General features: G+C 50.5%; 1 protein-coding gene across 1 annotated transcript in view; it reads right to left on the bottom strand.

Annotated features, from left to right (window-relative positions):
* IGF2BP2 (insulin like growth factor 2 mRNA binding protein 2) overlaps positions 1-19,948 on the bottom strand; it is a 463,616-nt gene that overhangs the window by 29,462 nt on the left and 414,206 nt on the right. Inside the window, exon 15 of the mRNA XM_078680475.1 lies at positions 1,861-1,974. Coding sequence (XP_078536601.1) covers positions 1,861-1,974 — 114 coding nt within the window. The remainder of the gene's footprint in view (positions 1-1,860; positions 1,975-19,948) is intronic.

Raw genomic sequence — 19,948 nt, 5'->3', positions numbered from 1 at the left:
AAAGAACCACATAGACAAAAAGGAGAAGGGAAAACAGGGAAATAACAGCGGGAGAGGAGCCATATAATCAAAACCCCATCAGCTCCCACCCCCCCGTCCAAAAATACTCAGAGCCCACGGGAAGATAGTAAGCAAAAGGATAAGCTCCAGGAACATGAGGAAGAATCGAACATAGTCATACAGTTACAAACGGATCATCCGACCATACCGCAAAATAATAGTCCACCGAGGCAAGTTCATCTCAACCCTGTCCTTGTTTCTCCCAAGCTGTAGTCGTCCCACGCACAAGGAACCAGATCATGTGGAACAGGAGGTGAATAACAGGGAGTCCGATCGGCAATCCACACAAGTCATAGCGATCGCGACCCGGATGAACCGGAAAGGACAGCAACCACCTCAGGCAATGCAGGCACAGTTCCGATGACAATATGAGGAAAGCCGATCCGACGGAGCAATCACAGGATCTTCGTTCGGCCATTCGAGGCAAAAAAGGAAAGGGAGATCCAACGAGGCTGGTCCGGACGGGACCCGGATGGCGGACCTCCTGAACAGGAGGGAGCACAGGATGAAGGAGGGCAGCGGACATCCGTACACCCACACCGATAGCAGCCGCCGGGCCCACGACCTCCAGGAAAGTTCCAGCAGCACACCACAGAGAGGAAGCCGCACACACCGGGGGGGGCCCGGCAGGCCCGGCAAAATGATCCTCCTCCAGGTCAATGATAGGTGCGGCCATGGGAGCACCCCAGGAGCGCAAGGCGGCGAGGATGTCGCCAAGCGTAGGCTCACCTTTACGGTATTCAGCAAACGTGCCATGGGGCGGACCAGCGTCGCCAGTCTCGGCCAGGCCGAGAGACATGGGGCCGGCCGCCATCTTAGAAGCCCGGCGGGGCCGCGGCAAACTCCGACCCCCGTCCGGACACCGGCGGGGCAAAACAGGATACAGCCAACCACCAGCAGAGGCACCACCAAAGCAGGAAGGGGGGCCACCAGAAGAAGGCGAGTCGCCGGCTCCCCACACGCCGCCGGCACCGTTCTCCGAGTCCGGGCGGAGGAACTCAAAATGGCCGGACCGGAGAACAAAGGGGAGACGAGTCACATACACGGTCAACCCCGTCCACGGAAGGCAGCGCCCCAACACCAGGCCGCAGGACCGCCGGACCAGGCCCGGAGAGCCGTAACCGGTCTAAATGCACATCGGCCTCTCCGACCGAACCCACACCGCCACCAAGGGCCGGCCACAGTGCCCCGCCCGGCCCGGGCGCCGCCAAGGAGTGTCAGGCCCGCTCGCTCCGGAGGCCCCGAAGCCGACAAGGGTGCAGCTCAGGATCCGCAGCACCCAGGAACAAACGGATCAAACGGTAAGTGCCTGTGAAATGTCGTAGTTCCATAGCCCATCCAATAATACTTCCCGGGGCAGGATAAAACACAGGATAGATGTTTCAGACAGGAGAGCGAACGGAGCCGAGCTAAAACGCGGCCATCTCGGACGCGAGCTTGGCTCCTCCCCTTACATGGCTCTTTAGACTCCAGCCGAACGTTTATTTTATGTCTCTTGAAAATACTAAACAATTCACATGGAGCAAAAAGGTCTTCAGAAGAGTCTATGGCATATCTAAGATGGTAATGAAGCAATACTCAGTGTTGTAACCAGTTCATTAATAAAAGTACTTTCGGGATCATTTCTTGATTTCACATTATTTACAAGTAACTATTTAGCAGCATTAAAAGTAGTCCTGGGAATTACAATTTGCAATAAACCAATGCTTCTGTTACCACCATAGGAAGTACAAAACGTTTACAAAAACCTTCTAATGTAGCCGACTCACAATAGTACACTGTGAAGAATAATGTATTTACCTGACTGGCAAAAAAGTGTCCTAATATTTTAACAATGACTTCTTCGTTTTCATCCGGTACCTGATCTCGTGGTACTATGACCTCAGCACTTGTTAAATTCTGCAATTCATTCACCTACAAAATAAGGAAAACATCTTTAATTTATCAGGCGATTAGAAATATATTAAACTGAATTAAATCATGATAAAATGATTAAAGAGAATAGCAATATTCAAATCAGCAGAAAAGTACTGTATAATAAAAACAAGCAACACTCTTTATATACTTACTTCTGCCTACAGCCTGCATTCTGGGAACAGCAGGAGATAAAATTGACCCGAAGAAAAACTATTAAGCCTGTAGCTTTTTTCCTGTATGATTTTACCTCCCCTTTAAGAGTTTCGCATATTGGAATGGAAAGTTCTTTTAACAATGCTTTGTTTTTCATTACACATGTTTTCCTCATTACTGACAGGTGAAAGCTGTATTTCGGAAGAAAGTCATAGCAAAAATTCTTCCATGTCACACCTAGGATATTGTCGTGGGTTTGGAGCAAAATTATTGCTGACTGTGGAATCGAAATCAGGTGTAAGGACAGTTTGTGCCCAATTTTCAGAGTTTATTCAGGGGTTTATTGAGTTCCTTAAGTTTGCTATTTCAGGTTCAATCCTACTTTCTTAAGGTGCCGTTCTGTCTTTTCAGCGCACACTCCCATTTGTGGAGTTTCAAGCATTCTTTCCCCCTGCGGATATGGATGCCACTTTTATGCTGATGGCTTGGGCACTGTTTCATGCTTTTTGCCTTTGCTCAAGCAGTCCATGATCAAGTTTCTTTCTGCCTCTACATATGGACTCCTGAAAGCAATGCTTATATTGACATATTATTTCCCAAAAACTTCAGCCTTGTGCATTATTTCCTGCTTTTGATCTCCCGTTTTGTCTTTTCCATCCCCTTCCAGTGTATGGGTTGCCTGTGCCTGAATTGTGTTTTTTAAACCGATATTATTCAAAATTTCCCGATTGTAATGCAATTTAAAAAAAAAATCTTTTTATTGGTATTTGTAAATGCAAAAACACATTAGGCACATCTGCACAGTCAAAGTACTACTTCCAGTTTACATAGGCGGCGAAACATCAACAGTACGATTCATCAAGAGCAGTACATGCTAATAGTTGGTGGACAGGATACAAGCGCCCAAGTGTGCCTTCTCGTTGGGAAGCGGTAGTTAGCTCGCTCCACCCTTCCACAAGGGAAGGGACAAGTTGATGTAATCATCCCAACCCCAGATGGTAATCATGTGCAATAGAACAAGAACAAAAACAGCTAACTGCGACACTGTCACCAAATTACATTACCATTTGCCCCAATTCCCAGCCCCTCTAGCCCAGAGCCCACCCCCCCCGCTCCCGCTCATTTGACTCGTGCAGTTCCGCAGCAGGCATCGCCTCGCCATTGCGTCGCTTAATGCGCCAAAGCAAACTTCCGATGCAGCGGCCACTGCGCCCCCTTCCCTGTCTCTTGTGGTATCAGCCTAGTGCCACGACATCCCCACTGCTGTAGCGTCTCCCGCCTCCTGCAGTGTGCTTAGCATGTGTTTCCACCTCTCTGCCATGGGCTCCTTACGGAGTCCCAGGGTCTCCTCCCTCCGAATGGCTGTCCACTCCGCACACGCCCAGGACGAGAACGAAAGAACCCATCCCCTGGTTCTGGGCGAGTCCCTCTCCTTCCATCGCCGTCACCATCCCCAGATCGAGGAATCGGGACGACGCTTTGTCTTTAGGTGGCCTTTTGAAGTGGTGCAGGAGGTACTCGGGCCAGTCACAAGGGATGACGCGACCGGTGCCCCGTGCAAGTAATGTGTGAATGTCCCTCCAGTAGGTGCTGAGGCCCGGACAGCGCCACAGGACATGAAGAAGGTCCGCGTTCACTTCTCCGCATTTGGGGCAAGACGCGTCCGTTCTGTGAAAATATTTGTTTATTAGGTCTGGGGTGAGATAGGCTCTGTGCACTATGTATACTTGGATTTGGCGGAACCTCATATTCCTGGGGATTCGCACCGGGTCTCGTAGGACCTTTTCCCACTCTTTGTCTGCCAATTCTCGCCCCATGTCTCTCGCCCATTTTACCCGCAACGGGGTTAAGTCCAGTTCCGTATGTGTCCGCAGGGATGCGGCAAACCACTTGACCAAGTGCCTGCCCCTGCCCATAACGTGCAGGTTCTGCACCGTCAAATGCTGCGGTGGCTCTCACGCCACATCACCCCATTTAGCCGCCATATGTGCCATTAGGGACCTGTGCATGAGAAAGCCTCCTGGGGGGAGCCCAGCATCCGCGACCATAGGGTATCAATGCTCCGTCCTGGTATAGGTCGCCCAGTGTTTGGACATCTACCTCGTGCCATTGCTCTAGCATGGAATGCGTGAGTGTCCCCCCGCCCCCAGACGAGCCCTCCAGTGGCACCGCAGGCGCATACGGGCGCACCCTTCTCGTGAGGTATAGTGCCCTGCGGAAGCATTTGAACGCCACCGCCAGCAGTAATGGAGTGGGGCATGCCGGCGTCGCTAGCGGGTGAAATAGTGCAGTAATCCGCTCTAGTGTGTACGCTGGTTCAGCCGTGGCCGTGTCTTCCCGTCCCTTGTCTGCCAGCCAGCGGGCGACCCATTGGAGCTGTGCCGCCAAGTAGTAGTGCTCAAAGCAGGGGGCGGCCAGCCCGCCCCTGTCCGTGGGTAGAAACAGCTTCCTGAGTGCGAGGCGATGACTAGACGCACCCCAGATAAAATTGCGTAGAATCTTGTTGAGGGTGGAGAAGAAGGACGCGGGCAGGAAGAGCGGTAGGTTCGCGAAATAATAGAGGAGGCGAGGGAGCATCACCATTTTAACGAGGGCCACTCTGCCTGTGGGCGGGAGTGTGGACCAGAAGCCTATTTGGGCCCTGAGCGCAGTCACCGCTCTACCCAGGTTCCCATCCAGTAAATCCGCCGGCTGGCGGTATATCTGGATCCCCATATATTTGAAGGTGTCTGCTTGCCAGGCGACTCTCGTACCATGTAGACTGTACTCCGGGTCTGGCACCCCATTTCCAAACTCATAAAGGCATGACTTTCCTGCATGGACTCGGAGCCCCGAGAGGTCAGCAAAGCGGCTCAGTAATGGGGCCAGTTGCTCCGGCATGCGGCTCACGTCTCGGACGAAGACCAGCAAGTCATCCGCGTACAGTGACACCTGATGAACCCCGTCGCCCAGCATAATGCCATCTGTCAGATGCGGTCTCAGAGCCACAGCCAAGGGCTCCATGGCCAGCGCTAAAAGCAGCGGTGACAGGGGGCAACCCTGCCGGGTGCCTCTGCCGACTGCCACTGCCTCCGAGACATACGGCCCCAGTCGGACGCGGACCACGGGGTTATTGTACAGGAGTCCAACCATCTGCAGAAAGTCGTCATCCATCCCATACGCCTCCAACACTGCCAGCAGGTATCCCCACTCCAGGCAATCAAAAGCATTTTCTAGGTCAAGTACCAGGCATCCCGCCCTGGGCCAGACCGATGCTGCCTTCGCTGCTACCCGGAAGAACCTCCTGAGGTTCAGGGATGTGGACCTCGCTGGCACAAAACCATTCTGATCTGAGTGCACTAAGTGCGGGACCACTGGCGCCAGCCGCTCTGCTAGGAGCTTGGCAAATATCTTATAATCGGTATTCAGCATTGCCAACCGGCGGTAGGAGCCTAAGGATATGGGGTCTCTGTCGGGCTTAGGCAGGGACACTAAAAACGCTTCCCTCAGAGTGGGCGGGAGCCGGCCAGCGTCCACTAATGCCCTGTACATTCGAAAGTGCTCAGACGCCAGAATTTCACTGTTTGCCTTATAATATTCAGCCGGCAGGCCATCCGGTCCCGGTGTCTTCCCAGACGTTAGCGCTCGAATCGCGTCCCCCACTTCCTCCAGTGTCAATGGAGCACTGAGCTCCCCGTTTTGACTTTCCGTGACAGAAGGCAGAGTGACCGACTCAAGAAACCCCGTCAGCAGGTGTGGGTGGCCGGCGCCTCGCGACCTGTAAAGTTCCCGTTAGTGGTCGGTCAGCGTCCGGTGGATTTCGCACTGTGTGTACACCACTGTCCCATCATTGGAACGGATGGTGCCGATCGGGGACGTGCGCTCTGTCTTTCGGATTAACCAGGCTAGTAAGCGGCCAGCCCTGTCTGCCTTCGAGTGCGTCCTGTCCGTGTGCGCCGCATAATTGTGGCACCTCAGTCGTTCGAGTAGGACTGCGCGCTCGCTTCGGAGTTCCCTCAGTCGACGTGCGTGCTCACCAGTGCCCTCCCCCTCCCTTTCATGCTGCAGTAATTCGGACTCTATGCGAGTTAGCGAGCTAGACACCTGTGCACGGATATTCCATGTGGCACCTATGCAGTGCCCAAGGATGGTCACCTTGTGGGCGTCCCATTCCACCCCTGAGTCGCTCGCCGTGCCCTCGTTTTCTGCAAAGTAGGAGAGGATGGCCATGCCTAGAGATGACCGAAATTCAGCATCTTCTAATGCTGCAGACGGTAATCGCCATGTGGGCACCAGAGGCCTATCCGCCTCCTAGCTGAGGTGGAAACAGAGAGGGTTATGGTCTGAATGCGTCCTGTCTAGGTACTCTGTCTTGGACAGCAACGGGAGGAGAGACTGGGAGCCTACTATACGGTCGAGACAGACGTGGAGGTCATGCACAGCCGAATAGTACGAGTATATCTTATCCGCAGGATGTTGCGTGCGCCAAAGATCGTGTATGTCCCAGTGCGGTAACCAGTTCCCAAAGGCCTGCGCTGCTGATGCCGTTGCCGCTGCGCGTAGGGGTGGGAAGGAGCGGTCCAGGCTCGTGTCCAGGACCATGTTAAAGTCGCCGTCTAACGACCAGGGGAGCCCCGTGTGTCGTTGGAGGATGGGATTCAGGGACGCCAGAAAAGCGGCCTGATCTGTGTTTGGGGCATAGATGGAACCCAGCAGTATCTCCTGCCCATTAAGCCTCCCCTAACAAACGAGTACCTCCCTTCAGCATCTATTTGAGCATCTGAACAAGTAAAGGGGACGCCAGCTCTCACCCATATCAGGGCGCCACGCGCCTGCGAAGAGTAAGTTGTGCCGTGTATCTGCCCCCTCCATCGCCTGCGCAGCCTTTCCAGCTCTACTTGGGACATATGAGTTTCCTGGAGAAGCGCGATCCCCACCTTGTGTCTCTGCATGTATGCGAAGATAGAGTACCTACGCGACGGGGTTTGCATGCCGCGGATGTTCCATGTCATAATAGTGGTGGACGCCATGACGTGTGTTGTAATGCAGTCGCCTCGGGAGCTGAGGGGGTCGGCCCTCCAGGTCGGGGGCCGGGCTGTTGCAGGGTATGCGCTGGGTGTCGCTTCTGTAATGTGTAAACTAACAGTAACATTGTAACTTGACGGGCGATTTCCCAACAGGGCAAGCGTCCAAACTTAGTGAGGCAATTAATCCTCAAGGTAATGTGTCTACAATTTGAGTGTGCGTGGGGAAGCGCGCAGTGAGTAGTGTATCATGGTGTTCCCTCACTCAGGGCCCTTAAGGTCGCAGAGGTGTTTGCAAAGCATCCAAGCAGTGATGCACGGCAATCTGATATGAGTGAGTCACCCGGGCGACGCGCATGCAGAACGCCCCATCCTTCTCCCACTCCGGGCGCGATTATGTGTCCGCAGTGTGCTGCGCACTAGGCACCGGGGCCCGCTACCCACGACAGCAGTAGTATGGGCAATCAATGAAAAGATACATTATGCAAAATATTCAGTTCAGTCCATACACCGGGGTGTCCCAAGCCTGGCTCTGGTCACGCTATGAAGTCCGCTGTTTGAGGTGTGACCACAGGCATAATAATGTAATCTGACAACTTCGTGAATGGCGATGATGGTCCGCTGGCTTGCACTTCGCTATGCTGACGGTGGCCAAGGTCGTCGCTGATAGTCGCCGCGCCCAGTGTCGCAACCGCCTCTAGGGCTTCCTGTCTTTCCTGCCGCATTTTCTACGGGCTCGGAGCGACCTGTCCCAGACCTGCACTCCGCCGGGCTCCCCTCTTCCTCCTCCGCCTTCTGGAACGCTGCTCTTGCCATCCGCCTTCCTCCGGGCCCGCCGGTCGCGGCCCCGACCATCGCCCTGTTTCTTCCACCCAGTCCTAAACCTCTGACGGGGCCTCTAAGAAGCGCCTGCCTTCTTTGGTGACCACCCTCAGGCGTGAGGGGAAGAATAAGGAGTAAGGTAACTCCAGTACTCGCAGTTGTTTCTTCACTGCCAGGTACGAGCCACGCCTCCTCTGCACGGTCCCCGTATAGTCCGGGAAAAACAGGACTTGGCTGTTGCCCACCTTGATGTCTCCCATCTTCCGCGTTTCACGAAGCACCGCGTCCCGGTCTCTGTAATTAAGAAGCTTGAAGAGGAACGGGCAGGCCGAGTCCCAGGCCGTTGGGCTTGCGCAGGCACCCTATGAGCCCTCTCCACCACGAAGTGCGGCGACAGCGTTCCAACCGGTAAAAGTGTCCGCAGCCAGTCGTCCATGTACTGTTCGGGATCCCGGACATTGCTGCGCCGGGAGCGCCCTTCTGCATCGTCCGCGCGATCCTCTAGTGCGTGAACCCTGTCGATTAGGTCCTGTAAATCAGCGGCGTGGCTGTGCACCACCGGTTGTAGTTCCTGAACTGTTTGGCGCTGCGCGGCGACTGACTCCGATAGTTTGCGGTGATCGGCATGCAACAGCGTGAAGTCGGAGGTGACTTTGTCGAGTCGGTCTTCCAGGGAAGACTTGGTTTGTGCTAAGGTGGTTCCAATTCGCTCCACCGCCGCTAAGACAGTGTCCATTTTGGCTGCCAGAGTCATTACAGGTTCCATATCAGTCCTCCGCTGATCTTGTGGTGTGTCCGGGCCAAGTGGGCCCAGCTGCTTTGACTGTGACTTGTCACGCAACCTGCCCATTGCAAGCTGCTGAGCCGTGGGCATCGGCGCTTCTGACTCCGGGCGAACAACAGCGGCAGGGAGGCCCCCAAATATCCAGGCTCGTTGCTCTTGTCAGGAGGATCAGTGGCGTGCGCCAATCGACGACCAGCAGGCCCGTGCGGGCCTTCCCCAGCAAGGTGCGACGTAAAAGCGCTAGAGGACAGTCCGTTTCCGCTCGCGCAGCAGGTGCCCTCCTCCCCAAAGTTATGCAGATGCAGGCAATGGAGTTCTCAGAGGCACCCCACCACTGTAGCGATAGATGTAGTTCCCCTGCACCTGGGTCTGCACCACCAATGCGGCCGTGGTCTCCGGAGGTGGCAGTAGGTGGCATACACTGCTGATGCGGGCAAAGGATGGGGGCCTCTACCTCCGCTGGTAGTCAATATGTGTCCTGGGGCAAGGCAGCTGGGTTCACTGCCCACCGCACCCTCTTCGTCCCTCTGTCGTAGCTGTCGCTGCCCTCGTTGTGCACCTGACTCCCTCCTCGGGTTCCAATGTCCCCACTGTTAATGTAGAGCCAGTGTCCCGCACCCTAGGCCCCTACGGCTCCCCAGGCAGCAGCGGGTGTCAGCCTTGCTTATGGTGCGTATGTTCACCAGCGCCAGGTCCCACACCTACCGGTCGCTGCCAGGCCACCTCCTTGCTCCTTAGGGGTCCGTCAGCCCTTCGTCACCGACTCTAGGCCTGCACTCAGCCCTCAGGCCACTCTGGCTTCAGCAGGTCACGGGACCACCCGTCCCGCCAGCGTCGTGTGGGAGCAGCTACCACAGGGCCTCGCCTCGCGGCCTCTCGTCACGGCCCCCCGAGCACCTCCCGCCGCCTGGGTGCTCTCTGGCTCCGGGGCCGTCTTCGCGGTCCGTGGATTTGTTCAGGGGCCCACAGCACTGCCCAAGTTCGGCTCTCCCACCTCTTGCCTCCCGGTGCAGCCGGGGGTGCAGCAGTGCGGCTGGGTCCCCACTGTGCGCTCACTCACTCAGTCCTTCGGTCTTTCACTGCCCTCTCGGCCCGCCGGCCGGGCCTGCTCCACGCCAGACACCCACGCTGCCTCGCTGTTCACCGGTGGGCGCCTAGATGGTCCCTCTGCCACCGCTGGCCAGCCTGATGGTCCGTGTCTCTCGGGTGGCCCAGCACCCCCTCTTCCTGCTGCGAGTCCGGGCCTGCGCGTCACTCCATGCGGCCAGGCCCGGGCCAGAGCCTCACGTCCGCTCCGTAGCTGGACGCCTCCTCTGCCCGGCGGCCGACACTGCACCACCGCAGCTCTGATGCTGGCTCACCTCACACCAGCAGATCCGCGACCCCGCTCAGGGGGCCGGTAACGGGAAGCAGGCACGCCTCCGCCTGTACAACACCGGCGCTGGGCCGCGCCGTAACCTCCAGGTCCCGGCCGGAGTTCGCGCCTCCACAGCGCCCCGGCTGGTTGCCCACTCCTGCAGCCAGTTCAGCGGGCGCGTCACGCACCGGCGTGGTCCCCAGGCGGTCCCGCAGCTTCTCCGCCTGTCGTGGGTGAGCACAATTCCCTTGCCAAAAATAAATTCCGTAGAAGTCTGGGCCCCGCTGACGGAGCTCTAAAGAGTTGCATCCGCCATGTTGCCCGGCTGGCCACGCCACCACGATTGTAATGCAATTTGGTAATTATTGTAGAACTACATTAAAATTTCCTAATCCAATAAACATCTAGAAAAAACAGTACAAAATGACCCATTTTAAACACAATGACCAGCATTCCAAAGTGGAAAAGATTTGGTAAGGGTGTCGCCTTCAAGGAATTGTTTTTAAAAATTTAGCAAATGTATAAATTAGTAAAAAATAGTTTGTTTTGAAGAGCATTGGGTTTGTGAAGCCTATACATAATTTAAATGCAGCATTACAGAGAATTAGTGGTTCTCCACCAAAGAATACGAGTGTCATATTTTAAAGCCCACTGAGTGAGGAACAATGGCAAATTGGACACAACCTATAAAACAACTTCTCAGGGTGTTTATCATCAAGCATTTATATGGAAATTATGGGGTATATAGTTAATTTTTAAGTAAAATTGACCAAAAGCCGAAATGAAGTATGGGTGTGATGTTAAGAATTCCTAGAGACATTGCCACAATGGCACAGGCATGCCAACTCAAATTAGAACTTTGCATGGAAACCCTTGGAACCTAGTACCTGGTACTTTCCTGCTACGTGTTTTCACACTAATCGCACATTATAAACCAGGCCATTATTCTACATTGGGGCTTTGTAGAGGTTATCTGCAAATCTGTACAACAATTCAACATCATTATGGGTTATAGGTAGTTCTGAAAGTGAACTAATGAAATATTTGAATGGTTAACAGTCTGAAACTTTGCCCAGGAGCAATATTTATCCTCAGCAGCACATCTTGTATGGAAATAGCTACGATAAAACAACTGAGTAAGGGCATTAGAAAATGCTCTCCATAAATTTAGACCTGTATTGATAGAGCAAATGTTGGCAGATCTTATGTGATCAACTTAAGATAACTTTTTGAAGTAGTACAGAGAGATGCTTTGCAGCCATGTGGGTGGACAAGATTACAATTTTTGATTGGACAGAAGAGGTTTTACATCCACAGAGAAACGTGATTTCCCTCCACACAGCTGTGATTTTGTTTGTTTGGTTATCCAGCTGCGTGAGCCAGCAGCAGTATATGGCTGCCTAGAGAAGTCTCATTAACATGTATAATAAGTTTCAAGCTTACAATGGGACAGATTGTGAACTTTTATGGGCACACGCACGGCACTGTAATATTGTTACAGTGTCTTTGTGGGTAAGTACATAATTGATGGTGTTTGTTTTTCCCTGGCAACAGCGCAGATGGGAGGAGGGCAGTCATAATGAATGTATTGGGTTTTCTAGTTCCATCACTCTTCCCTCCCAGCATTAACTTTAAACTTCAGAGGGCAGTTGTGTGTTATCCCAGGCAAAGCTAATCTACATAGATTTTTAGCTCTGGCATGACAGGACGGCTGTTGCCTAGCTTTATGTGATCAACAAAAAGAAGCTATCAGAGTACTACTGTGAGAGTTGCTAAGGCTCCACCCATATTTTGGGTGCCCTGAATACAGGATTTGATTGGGTCTAATTTGTGTGCTTCCACTAAAACGACTACTTGTATTGCACTTTTTGGCTTGTGGTGAAGCTTATACTCAATGGAGTAGGGCTGAGTTTGTTATGGTGGCAAGCCAATGATCATGGCTACCGGCCTGATCTGTTTATTATGTAATGTTAAGATAAAGTAACTAGGCCGGACTTATTTATTACGAAAAAGCATATGGATGGATTCTTATTTCTCTATATTAAAGCCTACAGATGGGTATTTAGTTATATGAAATCTTACCGACAACCATAGCAGGCAAGGGTTATGGTACTGGTTACCCCTGTGACAAACTATGGGGCGAGACGATTCGCTCTGTGATATTCCTTGTTAGACCCTCTTAGGAGAGATAGTAATTTGTTAAGCCAACTGTAATTTTTGATACCTTTTTAATTTTATAACTGTGTGCCTGATGGTTTTCCTTGTAGAAAAGCATACGCTCAAACAGTATACATTAGTTGGGTATGGTGACTAGCTATAGGCCTCATTGGTGCAATGGGAAACATTATGTAGAATGCGGTAGGTCTGATCTGCCTGTTATGAAAGTTATGACAAAGGCACTTGGTTTAGCTTATTTATTGTGATTTGCCAAAGGAAGAAAGCTTTTAATAGTTGTTTGTTATCACATTGTGTTGACAGCTACAGACTGGTATTTTGTTACATGTGAACTCACAGATTACCATAGTTTGCATGGGTTTAGGCACTGGCCATCCACTCCGAGAAACCCTGGGGATTTCACTGAGATGTTTGCTGTTAGGCCCTATTGAGAGTGGATCAATGTGTTTTGTAAGGAAAATGCTACTTACCAGTATGCATCTGTTCTTGGCATATAGAGCTGCAGAATTGCACACTATGCACACTATGCATAGATGGCCACCTAGTGTTGGGCCCGGATGTTTGCAGTTTGTTTTTCTTGTAGAAAGTCTTTGGAAGTCACGAGATAGGTGACTCCTCCTTTGGGTGATACTGCGCATGGGCATCGGCTCCATCCCCAGATTGTTTTTCGCCATTAGGGAAGTGATGGAGCTAAGATATAGTGATGACCATGTGTGTTTGTATCTAATGACGATAACACTGGAACAGATAAAGGTAGCCGGAGAGGCGGGTGGGCATGTGCAATTCTGCAGCTCTACATGCCAAGAACAGATGCATACTGGTAAGTAGCATTTTCCGTTTGAGGCATATGAGCTGCAGATTGCACACTATGCATAGATTGTATAGCAGTACCCACGTTAGCGGCGACCACCCGTATCTGTTGCAGTTGTTTGAAATAGTGTTTTAAGTACAGCTTGGCCTACAGTGGCTTGTTGCTTTGTTTGCACATCTACACAATAGTGTTTTGTGAATGTGTGCGGTGTAGACCATGTAGCTGCTTTGCAGATGTCTTCTAAGGGAATGTTCTCTAAGAATGCCATAGAAGCCTTTATTTTCCTTGTAGAATGGGCTTTTGAAGGAATTGTTAGTGTACACTTAGCTTTATGATAACATATTTGGATACACTTAACGATCCACCTGGCATTACCAGATTTTGATATTGGGTTGCCTTTATGCGGTGGTGAAAAAGATACAAAAAGCGGTTTTGTTTTCCTAAAGCTTTGTGTTCTTTCTATGTAGTATAGTAATGCTCTTTTGACATCTAAGGTGTGCAGAGCTCTTTCTGCTACTGTTTGTGGCTGCGAGAAGAAAACTGGCAGTTCCACAGATTGGTTTAGATGGAATGGCGAAATGACTTTTGGAAGTAATTTAGGGTTTGTACGAAGAACAACCTTATTGTGGTGCATTTGCAAAAAAGGTTCTTGAATGGTAAATGCTTGCATTTCACTAACTCTTCTTAAAGAAGTAATGGCTACTAGGAAAGCCACTTTCCATGTGAGAAATTGCAATTCGCATTTATTTCAAGGTTCAAATGGAGGTCCCATGAGACGTGTGAGCACTATGTTTAAGTTCCACACAGGTGAAGGTGGTATTATTGGAGGTATTGTTCTTTTGAGACCCTCCATGAAAGCTTTAATGGCTGGTACTCTAAAAAGAGACAGATGTTGTCTATTTTGTAAGTAGGCCTCAATGGCAGCTAGGTGCAACCTGATAGATGTGTAGGCTAAATTACACTTTTCAAGGTGTAGTAAATAGCCTATAATGTGTTGAATGGACACATCTAGGGGATTTATGTTGTTATTTTGACAGTATATTACAAAATGTTTCCACTTAGCAGCATAACATGCTCTAGTGGTGAGACGCCTTGCTTCCTTGATAACATTCATGCACTCTTGAGGGAGTTTAAGATAACCAAACTCTATGACTTCAGGAGCCAGTTCGCAAGGTTGAGCTGAGCTAGGTCCGGGTGCCTGATCTCTCCATGGTTCTGAGTTAAAAGATGTGGAGATAGGTTTAGTTTTTGATGTGGTACCACAGATAGCTGTAGCAGTGTGGTGTACCACGGTTGTCTGGCCCACGTTGGAGCTACTAGTATAAGCGTTAGCGAGTGTTGTTGCATCTTGCGTACTAGTAAAGGAATCATTGGTCGAGGAGGGAAAGCGTACGCAAATAGTCCTGACCAGTTCATCCATATCGCATTGCCTTTGGCCAATGGGTGTGGGTATCTGGCAGCGAAGTGTGGGCATTTTGCGTTGTCGTGGGTGGCGAAGAGGTCTATCTGAGGTTGTCCCCACATTTGAAAGAACGGATGAAAATCTTGTGGATGAAGTTCCCACTCGTGCATCTGCTGAGTCTGGCGTGTTAGCAGATTTGCTATGGTGTTTTGAACCCTTGGGACGTGCTGGGTTATTAAGAAGATGTTCTGAGGTATAGCCCACCTCCATATCTGCTGAGCTAGTTGAGAGAGCTGCAGAGAGTGTGTCCTTCCTTGTTTGTTTATGTAATACATGGCTGTCATATTGTCTGTGCGGACTAAGACAGTCTTGTTTGCAATTTGTTTTTGGAATGCTTTTAGAGCTAGAAACACAGCTAACAACTCCAGATGGTTGATGTGGAGTAGTTTTTGCATTGGTGTCCACTTTCCCTGCGTGGTGTGGTGCAGTAGGTGGGTTCCCCAGCCGGAGAGCGATGCGTCTGCTGTTAGTATTATTTGTGGAACTGGCTCTAGGAATAGTCGGCCTTTTGACAGGTTTTTTGTGTTCCACCATTGCAGAGAGCGATGAGTCCGACCGTCTATCAACACTAGGTCTGTTAACTGACCCTGAGCCTGGTTCCACTGACGTGCTAGACATTCTTGAAGTGGACGCATTTGCAGTCTTGCGTGAGGTACTATGAATATGCAAGATGCCATCATCCCTATGAGTTGCATAAACACTCGAGCTGGAAGCGAGTGTTGTGAGTTGAATTTTGTTAGGAGCGTTTGCACACTTGTTATCCTTGCTGGAGAGGGATAAGCTAGTGTTAGTTGAGTATTCATTGTAGCTCCTAGGTACTGTTGTGTGTGCGATGGTAGCAGATGTGACTTGGTGTAATTTACTGTGAAGCCCAAGTTGTGGAGTAACAGTATTGTATTGTGAGTGTGTTGTACACACTGGCTGTACGACTGTGCTTTTATGAGCCAGTCGTCTAGATATGGGAAGAAGTGGATGTGCTGTCTTCTTAAGTGTGCTGCTACCACTGCTAGACATTTGGTAAACACTCATGGCGCTGTTGTTACTCCGAATGGGAGTACTTTGAATTGGTAGTGCTGTCCTTCTAGCACAAATCTTAGATACTTTCTGTGCGCCTGGTGAATTGGGATGTGAAAGTAGGCGTCTTTGAGATCTAGTGTGACAAGAAAGTCGTTCTGCAACAGGAGTGGAAGGACTTGCTGAAGTGTGACCATATGGAAATGATCTGACTGTATGTAGGCGTTTAAAGGTCTGAGGTCTAGAATAGGTCTCAGAGATCGGTCCTTCTTTGGAATTAAGAAGTATAGGGAATATACTCCTTTGTTCCTTTGATGTTTTGGAACTATTTCTATTGCATATTTCTGCAGGAGAGAAAGTACTTCTTGTCTGAACAGCGTTAAATGATCTTGTGACATTGGACGCTGTTTGGGTGGTATGTTTGGGGGTAGATGTTAGTTCTAGACAGTAACTTGACTGAATTATTTGAAGCACCCACCTGTCTAATGTGATGTGTTCCCAGGTTGGTAGGTATTGCTGTATCCTTCCCGCGACAGGAGTGGAATGGGGTGGGGGGAGGGGAGTCATTGGGTAGGGGTGGAGGCAAAGCGTGAGTTGTTGTTCTTGCCTTTGCCTTTGTTGTTGTTACCGCGGTAACCTCCCCTTTGGTAGCTCTTACTGTAGGTAGACTGAGTGGGGCTTTTGTAGCCTGTGGAAGGTGTGTCTGATGAGTACCCTCTGTTTGCACCTCTATATGTGGAGCGACGAAATGAACGTCTGGGAGCCTGCGACTGCAGGACTCCCATAGATTTTGCTGTGTCGGTGTCTTTTTTCATTTCTTCGAGGGAGACATCCACATTGGGTTCAAATAAGTTTTGCTCATCGAATGGCTGATTGAGTATAGCACTTTGGACCTCTGGCTTGAAGCCAGATATACGCAGCCAAGCATGCCTGCGCAGCAGGACGCTAGTATTGATGGCTCTGAAGGCTGTGTCTGCTGCATCTAATGCACAGCGGATAGATGTGTTAGTGATAATTTTCCCTTCTTGAATTATCTCACTAGCTCTATCTTTTAATTTATCAGGGAGATATTGCATTATGTCTTCGAGCTCATCATAATGTGCCCTATCATAGCGTGCTAGTAAGGCTTGTGTGTTGGCAATGCGCCACATGTTTGCTGCTTGTTAGGTAGTTATTTTCCCTGATGCATCAAGGAGTTTAGACTCCTTGTCTGGTGGGGGAGCTTCGCCTGATGTTCGAGAGTTAGCTCTTTTACGTGCGTTAGATACGACTAGAGAGTCTAGGGGGAACTGGTCCCTTTATATATGCTGGGTCAGATGGTGCAGCTTTATACCTTTTCTCTACTTTTGGGTTTATGACCCGAGTTCTGACTGGGTCTTTAAAGACCTCAGAGGCATGTTTAACCACGCCTTTGAGCATTGGCAAAATTGCTGAGGACCTTTGTGCGGTGTCAAATGTGTCTAGCAGGAAGTCCTCCTCCACTGCATCCGAGTGCATGTCTACCCCATGGTATTGTGCTGCTCTAATCAGTAACTGGTTAAACCCCATAGTGTCTTCTGGCGGTGAAGGCCTAGAGGGGTATATGTCATCTTGAGGTACATTTGGAACGTCTGGTGTATTATAATTGTCCCATGGGTCTGGCAAGGCTGGGGGATAATATGGCTCCTCTGGGTCAGCTCCTGTATTTGATATGTCGTCCCCATTATCACCATGTGTGCTAGATGGTGTAGGGGAGCGAGGTGGTGAAATATGGGGGGAGGGATTGGGTGTAGGAGACGGGGAAGGCACATGCATAGGTGAGGTAGCCATGTCCTTCTTCTTTGGAGCCGGAGCTGGTGCTGGTGCTGGTGCCTCTGATGGTCGTTTCTTTGATAACGTCAATCGACCAGTCTTGGGATCTTTTATGAGAGTCTTTTGCTTTGGGTCTGGAGTAAACAAGTCTCTTTCAGGAGAGTGACCTTTCGGCGTGGAAGCTTGTTTTGGCGCCGTAGTGGCTTCTTTCGACCTTTTATCTTTAATGGGGGAAGCCGGGGTCTTTTTCGGTTCCGAAGTCTTTTTCGGTTCCGAGGGTTTTTTCGAGTCCGATACTTTTTTTCGGCTCCAATGTGTGCTTCGGCTCCGGTGCTTTCTTGGGGTCGGAAGCTTTGTGTGGCTCCGAAGTTGTTTTGGGTGCCAAGGGAACTGAGTGTTTCGGCGCCGATGGCTTTGGTGCGGTACTAGATGGCTTCTTCGGTGCCGGTGAGTGTGGGCTGGCACAGAGTGGGGGTCGACTCGAGCCCGAGTCGCCCAAAGGCCTTATTGACTTCTTGGCCGAGCCGGAAGGTGAGGCCGTTGAAGTAGTGTCTCTATGTGCACACGAGCCTGAGGGCAAGGGTGTGACCGTAGCCTTTTTAGTGTGTGTCGATGGTCTTACTTATGACCCGCTGCGCTGGAGTCACGTCCTCGACATCAGAATCTTCTGCCTCTGAGTTGCTGTCGACATCGTGCTGTTCTGGGACATCGACGCCTTCCTGGAAGATGTTGTCCGGAATCGATGCTGAAGATCGAGCCATTGCTCTTCTGGCTCTCCGGTCCCGGATAGTCTTTTTGGAGCGGAAGGAGACACAGGCTGAACAGTCCTTGGCCTCGTGCTCCGGAGAGCGGCAGAGGTTACAGACCTCATGGAGGTCCGTGTTGGGAAACTTCGACCCACATTGAGGACACTTTTTAAATAGCGTCCTTTCCATTAGCTGGAGTCGAGGCCTAGTTGGGCCCGAAGGCCGTAGTCGACGACCGGAATCGACGTTCTTGGTCTTGAAGAGTAGTGTCGACTGGAAAACGCTTTCGAGAGTAGTTTCTTGAAGCCGGTGAGGATTGCGCGCCAACGGTAATCCGTTCCAACAAGTAGCGCTGGAACCACATCCGAGCCCGGTGGTGGAAAAAACCAATCTGGGGATGGAGCCAATGCCCATGCGCAGTATCACCCAAAGGAGAAGTCACCTATCTCGTGACTTCCAAAGACTTTCTACAAGAAAAACAAACTGCAAACATCCGGGCCCAACACTAGGTGGCCATCTATCCATAGTGTGCATACTGTGCATTCTGTAGCTCATATGCCTAGAACACTATGTTTCTACATATTGGTCATTTTATAACTCTATGCATGATGGTTGCCTGTTTATGTGCTCTGGTATTAGCCTGTGTTGACTCGTGTGTAAAGCTAATGGCAATTGGCATAGGTCTTATCGGTTCCAAGGGAAAAGTCATTCCAAAAGTTTTATAGGTTTATTATGAAAAGTTATGATAAAGGCACCAGAACTGACCAGTTTATTGTGAAAAACATGTGTTAAAGGCATTAGCATGTTAAGAATGGATTGCCATTATATTGTGTTAAAGCCTGTTGACAGGTATTTTGTTACATGGAATCTCACAGATTACCATAGTAGGCAAAGGTCTTGGTGACCACCCGAACAGGGAAAAGTTGTAGCAGAAGCCTTAGGTCAGGTCTGTTTAGCAAGAAGAATTATGATAAATGTAGCAGGCCAGTTTTTTTGTGAGAAGTAGTGGTTAAAGCCAATCGCTCCTTATTAGTGAATTGTTATCCCACCATGCTACAGGATGTAGACATTTTACAAGATTAGCTTTGTGATGATCTTATTAGGCCCTGTTGAGAGGGTTGAATATTGTTTTGACAACTGTAATTTTGTAAATATTTGCATCATATTTGAACTGTATGCATGATGGTTGCCAGTTGATGTGCACTTCAGTAGACCTGTGCCGGTATAGTGCCAATCCAATGGTAAAAACAACATGCCTAGCAGACAGTGGTAGGCGCTCCATCAGAGCTGAGCGCTGCCCCACCACCACCAGCAGCAAAAAACGATAATAAAATGGGTTTTAAACCGTTTTATTATTGTTTTTTATAAATCCCCTGGACCCGCCCTTAGGGAATCTGTCGAGTCTTGGAGGCGGATCCAGGGGATGACACGGCTGGTGGGGGGCACTCCCTTCACTGCGCATGAGGAGTTCAGCCATTCGTCTCAGGCCGGCCAAACACCTCATGCGCAGTGAAGCTCTCTCCAGCTCCAGCTGCGTTGCTGGGGCGAGCTGGTACAGGCTCCCAGTCTGCCTGGGAGGGCAAGTTGCCGGCGCTCAGGCCAATCCGGACGCTGCTTTCCTGCAGAAAAGGTAAGTTTTTTTCTTTTTTTCCAGGTTGATAGATCAATCAAAGATCTCAGACTGCTGCCACAGATGCATGTTTTGCCTGTGAGAGTCAGCATTGCAAGACATGGCGGACTAGTGGGCTGGGAGAAAACTCCATGTACATCAGGTACATTATATTATTCAGAAATAAATCAAAGCAGCGCTCGACAGTTATCTTTGCCAAAAGTGAATCAACGATGGGGACAGA

The sequence above is a fragment of the Lissotriton helveticus genome, chromosome 3_1 (assembly GCF_964261635.1).
Source record: "Lissotriton helveticus chromosome 3_1, aLisHel1.1, whole genome shotgun sequence".
NCBI classification, from domain to species: domain Eukaryota; kingdom Metazoa; phylum Chordata; class Amphibia; order Caudata; family Salamandridae; genus Lissotriton; species Lissotriton helveticus.
This window is presented reverse-complemented; position numbering and strand designations above follow the sequence as displayed.